This window comes from Hydractinia symbiolongicarpus, chromosome 15, assembly GCF_029227915.1.
Source record: "Hydractinia symbiolongicarpus strain clone_291-10 chromosome 15, HSymV2.1, whole genome shotgun sequence".
NCBI lineage: Eukaryota > Metazoa > Cnidaria > Hydrozoa > Anthoathecata > Hydractiniidae > Hydractinia > Hydractinia symbiolongicarpus.
Window position 1 is genome coordinate 8817021 of NC_079889.1, and position 15774 is coordinate 8832794.

At 33.7% G+C, this 15774-nt stretch overlaps 2 protein-coding genes across 3 annotated transcripts; both read right to left on the reverse strand.

The window, feature by feature from the left end:
- Positions 1-3137: 3137 nt before the first annotated feature.
- Positions 3138-6288, reverse strand: LOC130628701 (uncharacterized). Its single transcript, XM_057441683.1, has 6 exons — positions 6101-6288; positions 5711-5797; positions 5625-5649; positions 5313-5437; positions 5109-5204; positions 3138-5018 (listed from the first exon to the last, which is right to left on the reverse strand). Exons 1-6 carry the CDS (start codon positions 6286-6288, stop codon positions 4592-4594), a joined length of 948 nt encoding a protein of 315 aa, XP_057297666.1. The 3' UTR covers positions 3138-4591.
- A 792-nt stretch (positions 6289-7080) lies between these two features.
- On the reverse strand, positions 7081-14052 carry LOC130628934 (kinesin-like protein KIF17). 2 transcript variants are annotated; one of them, XM_057441998.1, is made up of 7 exons: positions 13897-14052; positions 11313-11462; positions 10979-11161; positions 10098-10292; positions 9498-9698; positions 7578-8704; positions 7081-7257 (listed from the first exon to the last, which is right to left on the reverse strand). In XM_057441998.1, the coding sequence occupies exons 2-7, from the start codon at positions 11434-11436 to the stop codon at positions 7180-7182; spliced, it is 1908 nt and encodes a 635-aa protein (XP_057297981.1). In that variant the 5' UTR covers positions 11437-11462; positions 13897-14052; the 3' UTR covers positions 7081-7179. The 2 variants fall into 2 exon arrangements, with proteins under 2 accessions (XP_057297981.1, XP_057297982.1); XM_057441999.1 differs by lacking the exon at positions 13897-14052 and having other exon boundaries at positions 11313-12278.
- Between the last annotated feature and the right edge of the window lie 1722 nt (positions 14053-15774).

Sequence of the window (15774 nt, forward strand, 5' to 3'; positions counted from 1 at the left end):
TATCACAAAATGCAAAGAATGTTAATTGTTTTATTTAATAAGAAACTGGTATATGTTGGACGGTAAAAATTCTGTACAAAAAATACAAGGATAGTCTTAAAGAACATTTTTGTTAATAAAATCGTAATAATTTATGCCGCAATATTATCAAATTATTATCAAAACGAAATAATTTATATCACAAAATGTATAGTAAGCATTTTTTTCAATTTTAAATGCAATAATTTTTGCACACAACAATTTTTTCAATTAAAGTGAAACATTTTTGGGCTGCACTACGAACAATGTAAGAGATGTGTAATATGTGTGGTATTGTTTATCATTCTATTTCTATTGAGTTGTTTCGCTACAAATTTAGTTTTTAACTGAATAAATAAGCGGCAAGTTGGCGAGATGAAAAATATTGAAATCCTCATACAAAAATTTAAAATGATAACTATTAATTTGCTTTGTAGTATCACAATTTGTTGAGAAATAACTCCTTTTTTAAGGTGGTACAAAGAGATATTATTAAAATGCATGGCACAACGATTGGTTTGGAATCAATCGAATACCATTGTCACTTCCTTAAAGTGAAGTGACAATGGAAAAAAGGCAACTTATGCGTGTCATAGGTGCTTGTTTGTCCAGTCATGCATATGTTTATCAGGCCACTCTTACCTGTTGTTTTTGGGTGTATCCGTAATACACCTCCCCTCTCCTTCGGATATGTAACTTCTCCAATGAGTATTTCAGCGGGATATCAAAGTCAAACTCATTTGCTTTAAATATCTTTGTGTCTGTTGAATAACTACCAGACTTTCTGAACGTTTGTCCGAATATACTATCGTGATACGAAAAAGTCTTCCCGATTTCCTTTAACACCTTTTCAACGACATGTAACGATTTTTCTCGATCCGAGAACGTAACATGTATTGATGAGATTCGCTCATGCAAGTATGCAAAGCGAGAGCAGCTCGTATGATGAGAGCGCGAGTGATGTCGCTTATTATTTCTCTTAAGCACCTCGCAACATCTTCTCAACACGGAAGGAACCTCTCCATGAATTTCAAACTCGTGTTCCTTTAAATCCGTTTTCGTGGAAAACTTGCCAGTGCAAAATCGATATTTACACGGAAACATAATCTAAACGTTAGTTTGTTAATATTGTAAACAAATAAATTCTTATTTTTATTATGTAAGTAAACAACTAAAAAGAAATAATAGTAGCAGAAAAAAAGAATTCTTGATAAGAACCTGGCTATATTATTAGCTGTTACCCCTTAAAAATTTAACGGGAGTTTTTTGACCGAACGCTACCCACAGCTACCATCCTTTGCTAATAGTTGGGTATTACCGTTCTTCAAAATAGTACTGCCAGTAGGGAGACCCATGAATGCAGTGTGTAAAGGACGGGCGAACCCGTAGATTTATCCACAGGCAACGTAGATAAATCTTTATAATAATTTTCATTGTCCGTCTGCCAGCCAAAAGCTGATCATGCAGGCCACGTACAAAATTTTAGAGCTACAAACAACAAATGCGATACATTTTTATCAACTTTGTTGTAACAGGCGAATTCCCACGGTTTCATCATCCGCTAACGACTTGTCTATTATAATCTCCGTTAACTGATTTCAAGTCAAACGTTCGTGTTTGCATGTAGCAGTGAGTGAAAGTCATGTGAATTTTTTAATAATTGAATTCACGTGATACATACCGAATGCAACAATCTAAATTCTTTGTCAAATTTTGATGTACTCACTGACTTGCAGACAGCCAGTCAAATGTTTTTAAAGTTACCTTCCCCATTGTCGGAAAGCAAAAATAATTTATTATCCTTTAATTACCAAATACACTTTTTCATAGTACAAAATATGGAAATAAGTGATCAGATTCACTAGGTGATGATAAACGTTTTTAGGATTTGGAGACACAGATAACGTTGAAGATAGCGCAAAAGAAAAAAGTAACTATTTGAAACTAATTGTTTTTTCGTACACGTGTTTTTTATAACAGAAATTTTGAATAAGGCTCGATGTTGCTTAAATTTCTTTTGGCGCATCTAAAACTTTTTCACATGACTTTTAGAACTACAAGTGTGGAAAACTATGGCTGATTTTATCCGCTTTGTTATGTTTATCATTTTTCCGATTTTATTTAATTACTTTAGGCTGGCGTTCACAACTTAAGAAAGAAAAGTGAGAAATTTAAGAAATTTAAGAAATTTGAGCCTTGTTTTGCTTAGAAGATGTTGTTTATAAAACAAAAAAAAACGTGAAATTCCATACTCATATTTATTTTGTTCGTATAATTTATGACGTAATAAAGGTCGAGTACGTTCTTTATAATCTAAGTTCTTCCAAAAGAATAAAAAAACCATAGCCCTACTATAGTTAATTAATATTCAGTTGAAAAATATTTTCGTATGGAAAAGTGGTAAAAGAGAAATAACTTTGATGAGTGAAAACCTCAATCAGATGGCAACAGTGTAAAATAATCATGCGAGCTTCATATTGCGTGTATATAGAATAAAATAGATCACCTTATACCAATCCTTCGTCTTTGATTTCTGACCAAACGTTCAACTTTATCATGCGTAATAAAAACAGATATTATTTTAAAAGAACCATCATTTGTGTCATCGCTTGTAGGAGGGAAATTCCCGTTGTTAATTACTTACTGTGTACACTTAAGGTAATGAATGGATGTTAAAGCTTCTTTCTCGTATAGCGTTGAGACTTTTAACATATGCATAAATTAATGCACGTATTTTTGAGAAAACAGCATCAATAGATAGAAAGAGGTTGTTAAATTGAAGTTTATTTAAAGAGATTTGCGCAAGGCAGCAAAAAATGACGAAAGGAACTTAATATAATCAACAAACGAACTTCCGCCGTCATATTTTCTGAGAAGAGAAACTAAGACGAGCGGCTCCGCTCAATAGGGAACTTGCGCAAACCCCTATTTTACGAACGTACGAGCCTCTGGGTCGCGGAAATCGGTCCCGATCGTCGGTCCGTTTTGATGTTTACAATCGAACTTGCGCAAAAGTCAAAAGGTGGCGAACGGTGGCGCGAAACATTTTTTAAAACTTGTAAACAAACATGGAGGATGTGTTAATATTCCAACTTGAGAATGGTTTCATTGATGATGAAGAATATTTTTTTTTTCTTGACGAAACACGAAATAAAAAGAAAAATCCTGTGTTTCCCTATTGGGAGCAAGATAAATTTTCTCTTGATAATTGGTCAGATGATGAATGTTGGGCAGATTTTAGATTTAGAAAGACAGATTTGTTACGTTTGTGTGATGCCCTAGGGTTGTCAGGTGAAAGAGTTAAAACAGAAAATCGGTTGACCATAGACCCAATGGAGGCCTTATGTTTGACTTTGCGTCGCCTTGCCTTTCCATGTAGGTTTTCAGATCTTATTCCGCGGTTTGGGCGGTCTGTACCTGATATGTCCTACATATTTAACAGAACTTTGGATATCATACACAATAGATTTGGACGACTTCTCACATCATTCAATCAGGCGTGGTTGTCAAAGGATGCTTTGAAAGATTTTGCAGACTGTATACACGCAAAAGGTGCCCCACTTGATAACTGTTGGGGTTTTATTGATGGCACTTTAAGGGGGATTGCTCGACCAGGTACAGATCAGAAAGCCATGTACAGTGGCCATAAAAGACACCATGGCTACAAAATGCAATCTGTTTCCACTCCCAATGGTCTCATTGCGAATTTGTTTGGTCCAATTGAAGGCTCGAGACATGATTGTTACCTTCTTGCACAATCTGGCTTTATGGATATTCTCCAAAGATATTCAATTGCTCCTGATGGCACAGTTTTATGTGTTTATGGTGACCCTGCATATCCTCATAGGGAGCAGCTACAAACAGGTTTTAAAAATCCCCTATTGGAAGAAGAACGTGTTTATAATGAGCGCATGTCATCAGTCAGGGTGTCAGTTGAATGGGTGTTTGGTGATGTTATCGAAAGATTCAAATTTACAGACTACTCAAAGATGCAAAAGATAGGTTTAAGTGCTGTTTCAAAACAGTATATTGCATCTGCTCTCTTAAGTAATGCAAGGACCTGTATTTATGGCTCTTGCACATCAACATTTTTTAACTGCCAGCCCCCAACATTAGAAGCGTATTTATCTGGATGATTGAAATTAAAACGGCTATTTTTATAGCCACAAATCTTCTAAGAAACAATATTGAGGCAAATGTATATTTTCTTGCTGAGAGCTCAATTCGCAAAAATAAATCCCGTAAAACTCTTTTTTTTGGACGTTTAATCGCAAAAATTAATATCGCAAAAATTTATCCTGCATTAATTTATACGCTTACGGACAGCAAATTCATAAATTCTTTATAAAATACATAAACGTTTTATTTTTCAAGTTTCTGTAACAGCAACTGCATCATTTGGCTCTGTTGAGCTTGCATTTGCAGTAATGAATCTTGAAAAAGTTTCTGCTGGTCTTTCATTAAACCAGTCTCTTCCTTTCTTAAGTCCAATTCCGCCTTTCTCAGCTTCCTTTCCTCCTCTCTATCTCTCATCATAGATTCATTCCTTTCTCTAAAAAAATCCATCCTGTCATTATCCTTGTTTTTTTTTTCTTTTTCCTGGATCTCCCATTCTTTCCATACACCTTTTCCTTATATTTATAGCTTTTTTGCGGTCATGTTCTGTGTTTTCTTTTTTACTCTCAGTTGCTTCTTTCTCACAGTCGCGCTCTAAATCAATTAAATCCTGCATCAACTGCTCCAACTCACTGTATGTACATGTGATTCCACTGCCTTTTTCTTCTGCCCTCATTTTTCTTAAAAACTTGTCTTTTACTATCTGGAACCTCTCTCTCACCACTCTTTCGGAAACAGGAATTGTTATGCTTGACTTCTCGCAATTTTCTGCAATGTCTTGCCATGCCATTCTTCTTTGCGGTGATCCTTTCTTTGTTTGAAAGGGGTTTCTTACTGATATCTCCTTCATCAGGATCAGTAAGTCACCCTCTTGCCACCTAGACCTATAGACAGGAAGCACAAATATATATAAATTGTAATAAATATACCCTTTTGAACTAGAACACTAATGAATGCTAAATAGTATAATTTACCCCTTTTCTGTTAAACTGATGGTGTTTTTTTGTTGTTGTTTTTGTGGCGGTTGAAATTTTGATTTCGTTATGTTACCTGATGATCCCAATGTCTGACTAAATATATAAAAAACTTTACAATTAATTCCTATTGCAAGATCTACTAGTCTAGCAAACTATATAACTGTTAAGGCTAAAATATGATCAATTTAATATAATATTTACCCTTTTTCTGATGAAATAATAGGGTTTTTTTGTTGTTTTGGTTTTGTAATTGTGCATGATGATCCCAATGTCTGACTAAATATATAAAAACTTTTATTGCAAGATTTATATACTGGGAAAGCAAACTAAATAAATTTCCTTTTTCTTAAAAAAACTGAATATATATAGCTATATATATATATATGTATTTTAAAAAAACACTTTATTTAAAAATAAAATTCACGAAGCTTTTCGAAACAGTGTTATATTATCAAGGATTTTTGGCTGATTTTATAATAAATATATATATATTATATAAACTATTTAATATACTAATACAGCTAAATTGTGATTCCATCTAGTTTTTTTACCTATTAAAATTAAGCTAAATTTTTAAGCTATTTAAGCTAAGCTTTTACCGTTTTTCTGTTAAACTAGTTGATGATGTCTTCTGTGTAGGTTCGTTCTTTTCTTGAAATTGCATGGTTGATGATAATATTGACTGACTAAATAAAAAGAACTTAGTACGTTGTACACTTGTTTCACGCTGCGAGATTTACTTGGCCACTTCTAGAGATCATGCAGTCAGCATATAGCTGTGCTACACAGTTTAAATTACTCTAAGACCTTTCAATCATGTCGGAACTTTATGTTGTCTAACAAGAAGCTAGCCAGCTAAAATGTAGCAAGCTAGCTATAGCTAAAACTATTCTTTTTACTATATATATAGCTACCTAGTTAAATAAAAAGACTATTCAACTATACTATAATAAAAAGGCTCACTATTCAACTATGCTATAGCTAGCTACCTCGCACATAATTTATCCCACTCTTCCACAGCTTTTTTGCCATCACTCCCATGTACTATAAAATCTGTTGGAGTCGAATTTGTTTTAAAAAAACTTTGTCCTGTGTTGTCTCTAGAACTTTCGCCAGGTGACGGTAGAGATTTGCATAATTTTTGCAGTATATCTTTGTTTATAACAATTCTTTTCATCCTGCTTATGCTTAAGAAGTTTTCTCTCTGACTTTGTTTATGCTTGTCAGTTTCATTTTTGCTTTACCATTTATTTGCCGCACATTTTTTTCACCCTAAGCACTTGGGCCTGAAGAAATGATTGTATAAATAGTCTTAGGTCACAACCACTGTATCTTACGTGCCTACGTATGGTTTTCACGTCGGCAAGAAAAGGATACGGCGCGGGGAAGTTATGCAGGGTGGTTATTTCCAAAGCAATTCGCTATTCCCAATCTTTAAAGGTACCGTCATCCGTCAAATTTGAGTTTGCGCAAGTTCCCTAATACCATGATTATGATGTAAGAACTGTGCAGATAAAACCTCGTCCCCAGGTCTTTTTAGTCTTTTACTACAAAAGTGCACAGGTTTTTGAGTTTCAAGAGAAACAATTACTGCAGCTATCGAACCAGATTTTAAATTTACCTTTATCTTTATTTCTAATTATTAATTATCGCTCATTTCATAACAGTTGTTCTTCAAAAAGCCGTTTGTATACTTATATAAGTGTTTGGCTATTAATAATCTCTGTCTGTGAATTAAAAGTACACCAATATGTATATTTAAGAACCGGGGGATTTTGTCATTAAAAACGCCTTCATAATCACAACCATATTTATAGTAATAACTTTTCATTGATTTGTGATAATTGGTAAAAAACCATGTACGAAATACTGATGAGGGAAAATTGTGCAGGGGCGATTTTCTGTGGAATTTTAACGATTAGTTAATAACTTCAAATAATCTATTAATAATAACTACATATATTTACAATTCTATCTACTATTCAGTTACACATATTTACTATTTATTTAATGTTTCTTTCTTTTATCATAAATTCTAAGTTACAGGTGCACAACTTTTTCTACCCCGTCATTGGACTGCTTTCCTTTCACCAAAAAACGATATACTTGGTATGAAACAACACAGTGCGCTGAAGAATTTGTTTGTCTAAAGTAAAAAATTAATCATACTTTACAAACACTAGTAGCTAATGACTCTTTTTTGTACTGCATTTAACCCTAAACATTTTTTGTTTATATTTTAAGAGTCCTTATCTTTTTTAATATCTTTTCAGGTCATAATTAACATTGCTGCACATAGCGAAATAAAGGATTGGATAGGCAAGCATTATAACATACTCTATTGTCACAGATGGAGCTAAATGCAACAATCGGCTAAAAATTGCAGGACTGTTCCGTTAACACGGAATCCTTTCTCATGAAACACCGGTTAAAGAATCAAATTTCAAAAATATTTCAATTTTTTACCTTTTCCATTTCACCAGAATCCGGCTTTACTGTTTTGGTAACACCAGGTTGTGATAATATTACTGGCTCATCTAATTCCTCCTCCATAATCATTTTTGCTCGCTTAATACAAATCTGACAAGTTTGGCTGCCTTTTTCATTTAAACAATTATTTTTAATTTGTTCAGTACATATGCAATAAAAGTCATTGTTAAACTCCTGGTTAAGCGAGAACATATTCCTAGTCATTGTTTTCTTATAAGTATCACAATAACATTTCAACCATTGATAGCTCCATAAATGGGCATTTTCCTCCATAGGACTCAACAACGTGCTCTTGTCTTGCTTATCCGAGAATGAGCCACATGATGTATTTTCTGTGTCGCTATTGGCTGACACATACGCTGATTCTTCACTATCGTTGTCATCTTTTATATTCAGAAGTTCTTGTAGTCCGCTGAGTTTTTGTTTATGATCGATTTGTAATTTATGAATTTTATATTCGTGTTTAAGTCTATAATTGTTATAATCAATTTTCACAGACTTTAAGTTATTTTCTAGCTTTTCGCGCGAAACATGTTCCACGTCGTATTTCTGCCTTAAGTTGGCTATAGTTTGTTCATAAGCCAAACGCTCGTGTTTTGATATAACAACCGCTGAACGAACTGGCACCGGCCTGCCGTCGTCTTCCAAGTCGTTTAAAGAAGATGGTAATGGAAGTAATGGCATTTCTCCTGTCATTTTCATTTGCGCTGATAACAACTGACGTAACATTTTAATTTCCCTTTGGTACTGACCAATAAGCGCGTCTTTTGGATCTTCATTCATGCGCGGGCGATTTTTTATATTTTTCGCTCGGTTGGCGTATCGCAACGTACTCAGCGTCTCGCCATAATTATTTTCTCCAGGGCTGACACATGCGATCATAAGCGTGCGCGAGTTACCGCCAAGTGAGTCTTGTAAGAGGCGAGTTAATTTTGACGCTCGATAGGGTATGTGTTTTGACTTTTCATTAACAAGGGCTGAGATTACATTTCCAAGTGCACTCAATGAGAGATTGATTTTAGTAGCTTCTTTGAATCGCTCCCCAACTGCTTTTGAATACCTCTGACGTTCACTTCCAGCCAAGTCGACAAGGTTTAAGCGACCTAAACACAAATACAAATAAATAGTCCTTTTCAGACTTTGCAAACCAAATTACTAATATTTTTAAGCTTTGTTTCCTTGCGCTTCGTGCAAACACACCTAGCTATCCAGTTTGTGTTATTTTACATATCTTTAAACATCTGTTGTATTTTCCATGGGTCGCCAATACATCTTTCCCGAGACTTATTCTTTTGATGTGCCGCAACTTTTTCTGTTGAGTTTTATGAAAAACGGACAACAGATTTGAATTCCTTATCAAAAATGTCATAAACAAAGAAAATTTCGAAACAATGCAGCAAGTTAACAACCTGCAATTCTAATTTAAAGATTTGTGGTATGTCAAATCTCTTTTTGAAAACGAGGCGGGACATGGTAACTTGAGCATTAAGAAGACTTTAACTGTGATATATATCTCCTCAAAATAGCACTTTCTGTTGGCGTATCAAGTTAAACTTTTACGCATAAATTAAACAAACTATGCTGAATTCAAATATGGTATTCATATTTTACGAGTTTAAAAAAAGTATGACTCATGGTCTCCGGATAGGTGTATTATTTTTACTTTTTTTAATAAATAGTTTATACTAAAGGATTTATCTCATTCTCATTTTATTATCGCATTTGTGACACATTAGCACGCATTTATATATTCAAGAGAATAAGTGAATGTGCTTAAGAGGCAAAGAGTACAAGTGAAAAAAATGACATAGTACGGAATTGTGGAAATCGTAAAAATACACATATGTAATCTCACAAACGAAATTCTTTACTGAACAAGTTAATTTTTTTACTAACCAGATCGATAGTGTTCTTTCCGATCATGCTCGCTGGTAAAACACAATTCAAATTCCACAGTAAATATACAATGTGATCTTGACGAGTCTGGATTCTGTGCAGTTGCACCAAGAGCTCGGTTCCAACTCCCTACTTCCAGAACTTCTTCCATATCTTCCACGCATGTAACATCGACAGTGGTTAAGTCTTTCACATAAACACCTTAAAAGATAGTGTAACGAAAGCTTCAGTAAACAAACCATTGTGTATCCAAGGAAAATGTGTCGTCTATTAAGAGATTTATAGGCCGTGATTCAAATTAAATAGATGCACGGGTATTGCATCAAGGTTAGTATTAGGATTTGGATAGACAGTCTTTTCCCTTCTCGACAGATCCTGATTCGATTTGTTGAGATAAAAAGGAAGGAATTCTTTTTAACAGCAATATCACCGATATTATTATTATTATTATTTTTCAAGAAGCCTTTTCCATTTTATTAGGTACTGCTATCAATGAGGTTTCTGCGATAAGATGCCTGGTGCATTCGCAGCAGCAGCAACGATTGCTAGTTATATACAAGGAACAGAGTGTACTAACATTTCAAACAGACTATTACTTACCTTTCTCAGGGTGTTCTTTTATTTCTAGCTTATTTTTATTGTGCTTGTGTAACAAATCACGAATTTCTTCATTGTATATTTCCAAGTATGAAGTCCTTACGATGTAATAAGTTACATCTGTTGTTTGAATGTTTTCGAATATTTGTTCGAATGCTCGACTCATTATTCCTTGTTGTGCAGGGGGATTACTCACACCTAAGCATACATAAATTGATATGTAACAGAAATGTAACAGATTTCTTGGTAAAATGGAATTCACGCTTTTTCATAAGAGTATCAAAACACTAATCAGAATGGTCATGATTCATTTTTTCTTTTTCACTCAGCCTAATTCTTATAAAGCATTTTTTTATTAAATAAAAAGCTAAACAGCAAAGTACGATTTTGTTTTTTAAAACACTAAATGACACGAAGCCGAAATTTTAATGAGCTGTCCGGCGATGCCTTCATTATCCATTCACGAAATACCTGCAATCGACTATTACATTACATCTATTTTTTAGTCTATCCATATGCTCAAAGTCACCTGTGTAAAATCAACAAAATATTAAGCGGCAATTAGACCTGGATAACCACGTTAGTTCTAAAAAAACGCGGAGTGTGATAGACAAAATCGCAAAAGGGTACATCAACGAAACATTCGTGTTCTTTGTCTCATTTTTGTTGTTGTTTAGTTTGTTTTGCGATATAAATTTTTAATGTGCGTGTTTCTACATGAAAAACACACACATTAAAAATCATTTGTGGAACTTTTTGGAAAGCCAAAGTTCCAATAAAATACACCTTTCAGTGTAGCCCGATTAAAATAATCCTGGACTTTAAAATATTCCTCAGTTTTTCCCTATATTAATTATCATTCATCACGGAAGTTGATATCTTACCTTGCATAGAAAATGTTTTCCCACATGACGTTTGACCATACGCGAACACGCATCCATTGTAACCTAGCAACACACTGTCGACAAGAGGTGAAACAACATCAGTATAAATCTCCTGATTGGTTGAATCTGTGTCAAAGATGCGATCGAACGTGAAAACCTTTCTGGGACAGTTATCAATGACGTCTAAGAGATAATTTACAAATGTTATTTTTATTGATATTATTATTGAGTAAAACGTCGAAAAAAACTTTTGCATACACCTTTTGGAAAAAAACAATCCATTTCCTTAAATCATGTTAGTTGTTTTGATAAATATTGATTCAGACAGACTTACTTGCTTGTCTCAAAATAATTTGTTGTTCGATTGGATCCACTGAGACGAGGATATCCATATTTGAGTCGAGTTCTCTGTCATTTAACGGGCGACATCGAACAATCACTTTCACGCATTCACTCATGTTGATGTTGGATTTTGTTTTACAATCTGAATGAAAGAGTTAAAGAAGATTTGACAAAAGAAATTTTGTGGAAGGACTGTTAATAAAACTTTTATGAGATAGAACTTTCAACAATTCTTTTAAATCCACATTTTACTGCTGTGGCGAACTTTGCTGTAAGATTTAAGAAAGACACAAGCCTTTTTCCTCAAAAACTTGTACTTGCGTACTCAAAAGGTAAAATACAATTTGTTAAAGAACTTATACGCACGAACATATCAGTGTGCAGAAAATAGACGCATATTATACTTTCGTGATCACCCAGTATTTATTAGTTTGAAACATGATCGCGCTGGATTTTATGACATAAAACCCAGCGCGATGATAAACATGACAATTTGTACATGATTTGAATATAACACTACACGCAGAAATACAACACATTATGAATGGATGAGACAAAGCAGTTCGAAGATTGAAGCTCCAAACATATTTGGAGTATACACCTGTTTATTAGTGAACAAAATGAAGAATCGGTTAAACTAATTTTGATTGCAGGTGTTCTTTAGGGAAAACAAAGAAACAGCAAAAAAGAATCCATCATTATTATGCTTTAAAGATTAAATTAAAAGTAAGAAGCGTGTTTCAAATTTCCCCAGACTCACAATCTACAACTCTTGGCAATCATTGAAGATGAGTTAAGAGCTCGTCATATCACAACAACAACAAAAACTTTACACAAGAAAACAAAATAAACCACAATATGTAAAGCCGTATTTTCATCTTGTAAAAATGCCAGCATAGCCTTAACAAAAAAATCAGAACATTTCGTCGTTGAAGTCATCAATTATTGTAGCTATAGAACTCTCCACCTCATCAAAACAAGTAAATTACAAAAATATTAATCTATTTCTTCTGAGTTTGTTTTCCATTAATTCATTTAACATTTTCAATCAGGGAGGTCTCACAAAAGCACACGCTTCACCTAGCTTTCTAATTTGGAAGTTAATTTATGCAATGTTTTTGTGTTGCTGTTAAGTTATGCAGAAAAATTTTGATTTATTTATTTCGTAACCGATAGCTTCAAATAATTTGTTTGACTTAATTAAAATAATTAAGTCCGGCAGTCGGTAGGATAAAGAATCGCTACATTTGTAGACACGAATACCAGGTGCGTCCAAAATCTGCCCGTATTGCGCAAAAATAAATGTGAAGGCCTACAAAAACCTGAAATTCGACGTCAAGCCACATGCCGTACCTATATAATATTTTATGGGGAAAGAACTTCAAAGTTTGTAGTTTTGTCTCAACATATATTTCGACGAAGATTGATATTATGGAATTGTTTACTTGGGAATTTGTTTTTATTTAAATAAATATTGATAAAAGTATGCATAGTCCAACTTCTTTTATTTCTTTTATACTCACATGTGCATCAAAATTATGCAGGGCTGATATATTAAATACAAAATTATGCATAAAAAGTATATTTTGTGTATAATTTAATTTATGCTCATCCAAGCATAATACTTAAACAGATTGCTCTTCTGATTTATTGCTCTTTATTAAGATATATAAACAATACCGAAAGTGAGAGAGGCTTGTATGCAAGTGCAAGACGATAAGCACGATGTAGTTGTACTTTGAAGACGATTATACTTTATCGATAAGATATCTTGTAATACGAACTCTATATGATTTTCTTATCCTAAAGCTTGTTGTTATGAGGCTGCATTTTCCGCAAGAAGCTCACCAGTTTTTTGTTAGCGTGTTAGCACTTTGAGAATTTAGGTCGATTCTTTAGTGGACAAAATATCTTAAGCCATGTTTGTACTCCTTGCTTAAACTCATTCAACGATTGTAAAAGCTTAACCGTTGTTTTACCGAAAGAAGCAAATTAATTTCTATTTCCATTTTGCAAAGGTTTAATTGTCAGTTCTGTAAAAACAGATGTGCTAGAGGGTGAGGTGCATTGCCATAAAACATGGAGGTTGTTAAAGAACAATCTATGTAGAAAATTTTCTCATCCAACTTCTGAATTCTTTACACCCTACGTGAATAAGTAAATGTTACAGCAAAGTAGCAAAAAGAATCCACGAAATAAATATATATCATAGATTTAAAGGCCATTTCCAGAAATTACAATCACACGAGTGCAAAAACATTGTAGGGAGGAAGCAGGAGAGAGCTTTGTCCAATAAGTTATATAGATTCTACAAGTTTTTCTCCATTGTGCAATTTTTGGAAAACACATCCCCTTAAGAACGTTCCACAGCATTTAGATGTACTGATCTTAAAGCTGCTAATTATAAAACAGTTGAAAGCAAAATCAATGTTTATGTAAACGATGTAAGTTTAATTGATTCCGAGTTCATATTTTTAAATCAGTAAATTGAACATAAAATTTCGTTACTCATGTAAACTTTTGTTAAAGTAATTTTATTGCATTACAACTAAATGTAAATAAATTGAATGACTTACCTTAACGACAGCGATTGCAAAATGATGTTGACAACATCAACACCAGCAACAACAACAAAGTATATCCATCGCCCTTAGGTAGTAATCCACACACTTCGTTCGTTTATACCTCATGGAGGTCTCTATAATTTACTTCCTCAACCCCGGTTATTAAGCAAATTCACACTTTCAAACCGCGTTCAATGAATCTTATGTATAACAAGAAAAATGTACGGCAAAACTTAGTTAACATGCTTTAGTTTTGTTCCTGCTTTTTCAGCTAGGGATGTTTTCGTCTTCCGGCAAATGAGTAAATTTCTGCACATTTATTGTGTATGCTCTCTGTGGTCAATGAGTACTTACAATCTGTATAAGTTACTTCGTAAAAACATGGTTTGCTTGCGCTCTGTGATAGCTTTCTATTTGATGCTCAATGAAAAAGAAGACGGTAGAAAAAAACATGCTCTTTGTGTTGAACATGCTTTTTTAATGGGCTTACCAAACTTATACATCTTCTTTGGACAAAAGTGACTTACTACCGTCGGGTGACGTAAATCAATTCGTAAATTTTTATGAAGGAGTGTTTGACCAAAAAGGTCTATTGTCATACGCAAGAAACATTCCATTTTAGGAGTTGAGCTTGGCTGTTAATTGTTCTACTTTATTTCCTCAACCTAAAACAAGGACAGTGTTTTCAGAATCAGGTTGACTTGTTTGTAACCTTGAGGAGAATTTTACCTCGATTAAACTTGGTCTGATACCGTAACTACTAAAGTCACGAATCACCCTGAACAAGCCAAACAAAAAAAGGACAGGACACAAGAACCGTATCTTTTAACAAGGAAATACAGTATACTCTCCAATTAACGGACACCATCGGTGTATGACCAAAGTGTCCGCTAATTGGAAGTGTCCGCCTTTTGAAAAGTTTTACATTTTTAAGCCGAAAATTAGAAAATAAGGCCGTTTTTTTATCACAAACGAAAAACAACAAAATGATATGATAATATAATATTAACATAATGATAACAAAACAAACTTTCAATCTTCATAGAACTTTAAAATCTTTTAAATAAATTTTAACAAGATGGATAAATGATTAAACTAATTTTTCTTACTGCTATTTCTCTTGACGATCTCTAGTCGCTCCTTAATGGAGGAAAGTGTTTCTCTTTCCTCTCTATTGAGATCGTTTAGTTCTATAAGCTGGATAGAAACTTCTTTTTTTCTTCTTTTTATTTCAGTCACAGAATTATCACCATCTTCGTCATCGTCATCAGATGAATCTCTTCTATATTTTCAGAGTCTTTTCGAATATATTCATCTACACATTTTTTTAGGGAGTTTACTTCCAATCTACTTCATCCGAGTTGAATACTTTCCTGTTGTTTATTGCTTTTATGGCTATGACAAGCTGATAAAGTGGTTGATAAAGAAAGTTGACGAGATTAAAAGCAAGCTGGGCAGAGTTGTAAAATGTTTGAAATAAATGTTAGAAAAACTATTTACAATTTTGTCTATTTTCCTTTCCTTACTTTTAATGTTTTTGGACTGTCCGCTAATTGGGAAGAAAAAATATTGGCCGCTAATTAAAGTGTTCGCTAATTAAGTGTTCGCTTTTTGGAAAGTTTTTTATGAGACTTTGACTAGAAAACAGCCGGTGTATGACCAAAGTGTCCGCTAATCAGAGGTGTCCACCTTTTAAAGTGTCTGTTAATTGGAGAGAATACTGTGCGAACAAGCTGAAATAATTTGTGCACCAGCTAAAATTATTTAAAGACCATTCTATACCTCAAGCTGTTATAATCTAAAGTGTCCTCAAAAATTGATCTAAAAAGGATTGTGTTTAACGAGATCGCGTGCTATTAGCTATGCGTGTGTTTTAAGACGCGGCTACGT

Bases quoted from the DNA above. Each gene is read 5' to 3' on its own strand.
- LOC130628701 (XM_057441683.1), bottom strand. From the start codon at position 6,288: ATGAAAAGAATTGTTATAAACAAAGATATACTGCAAAAATTATGCAAA. The intron at 5,798-6,100 runs GTAGCTAGCTAT...CTTTTTATTTAG, and splicing joins TGGGATAAATTATGTGCGAG to TCAGTCAATATTATCATCAA. The intron at 5,019-5,108 runs GTAAATTATACT...TCCTGTCTATAG, and splicing joins ATCAGTTTAACAGAAAAGGG to GTCTAGGTGGCAAGAGGGTG.
- LOC130628934 (XM_057441998.1), bottom strand. From the start codon at position 11,436: ATGAGTGAATGCGTGAAAGTGATTGTTCGATGTCGCCCGTTAAATGAC. The intron at 8,705-9,497 runs GTTAGTAAAAAA...ATTTGTGTTTAG, and splicing joins GAAAGAACACTATCGATCTG to GTCGCTTAAACCTTGTCGAC. The intron at 7,258-7,577 runs GTAAAAAATTGA...TTTTTACTTTAG, and splicing joins ATTCTGGTGAAATGGAAAAG to ACAAACAAATTCTTCAGCGC.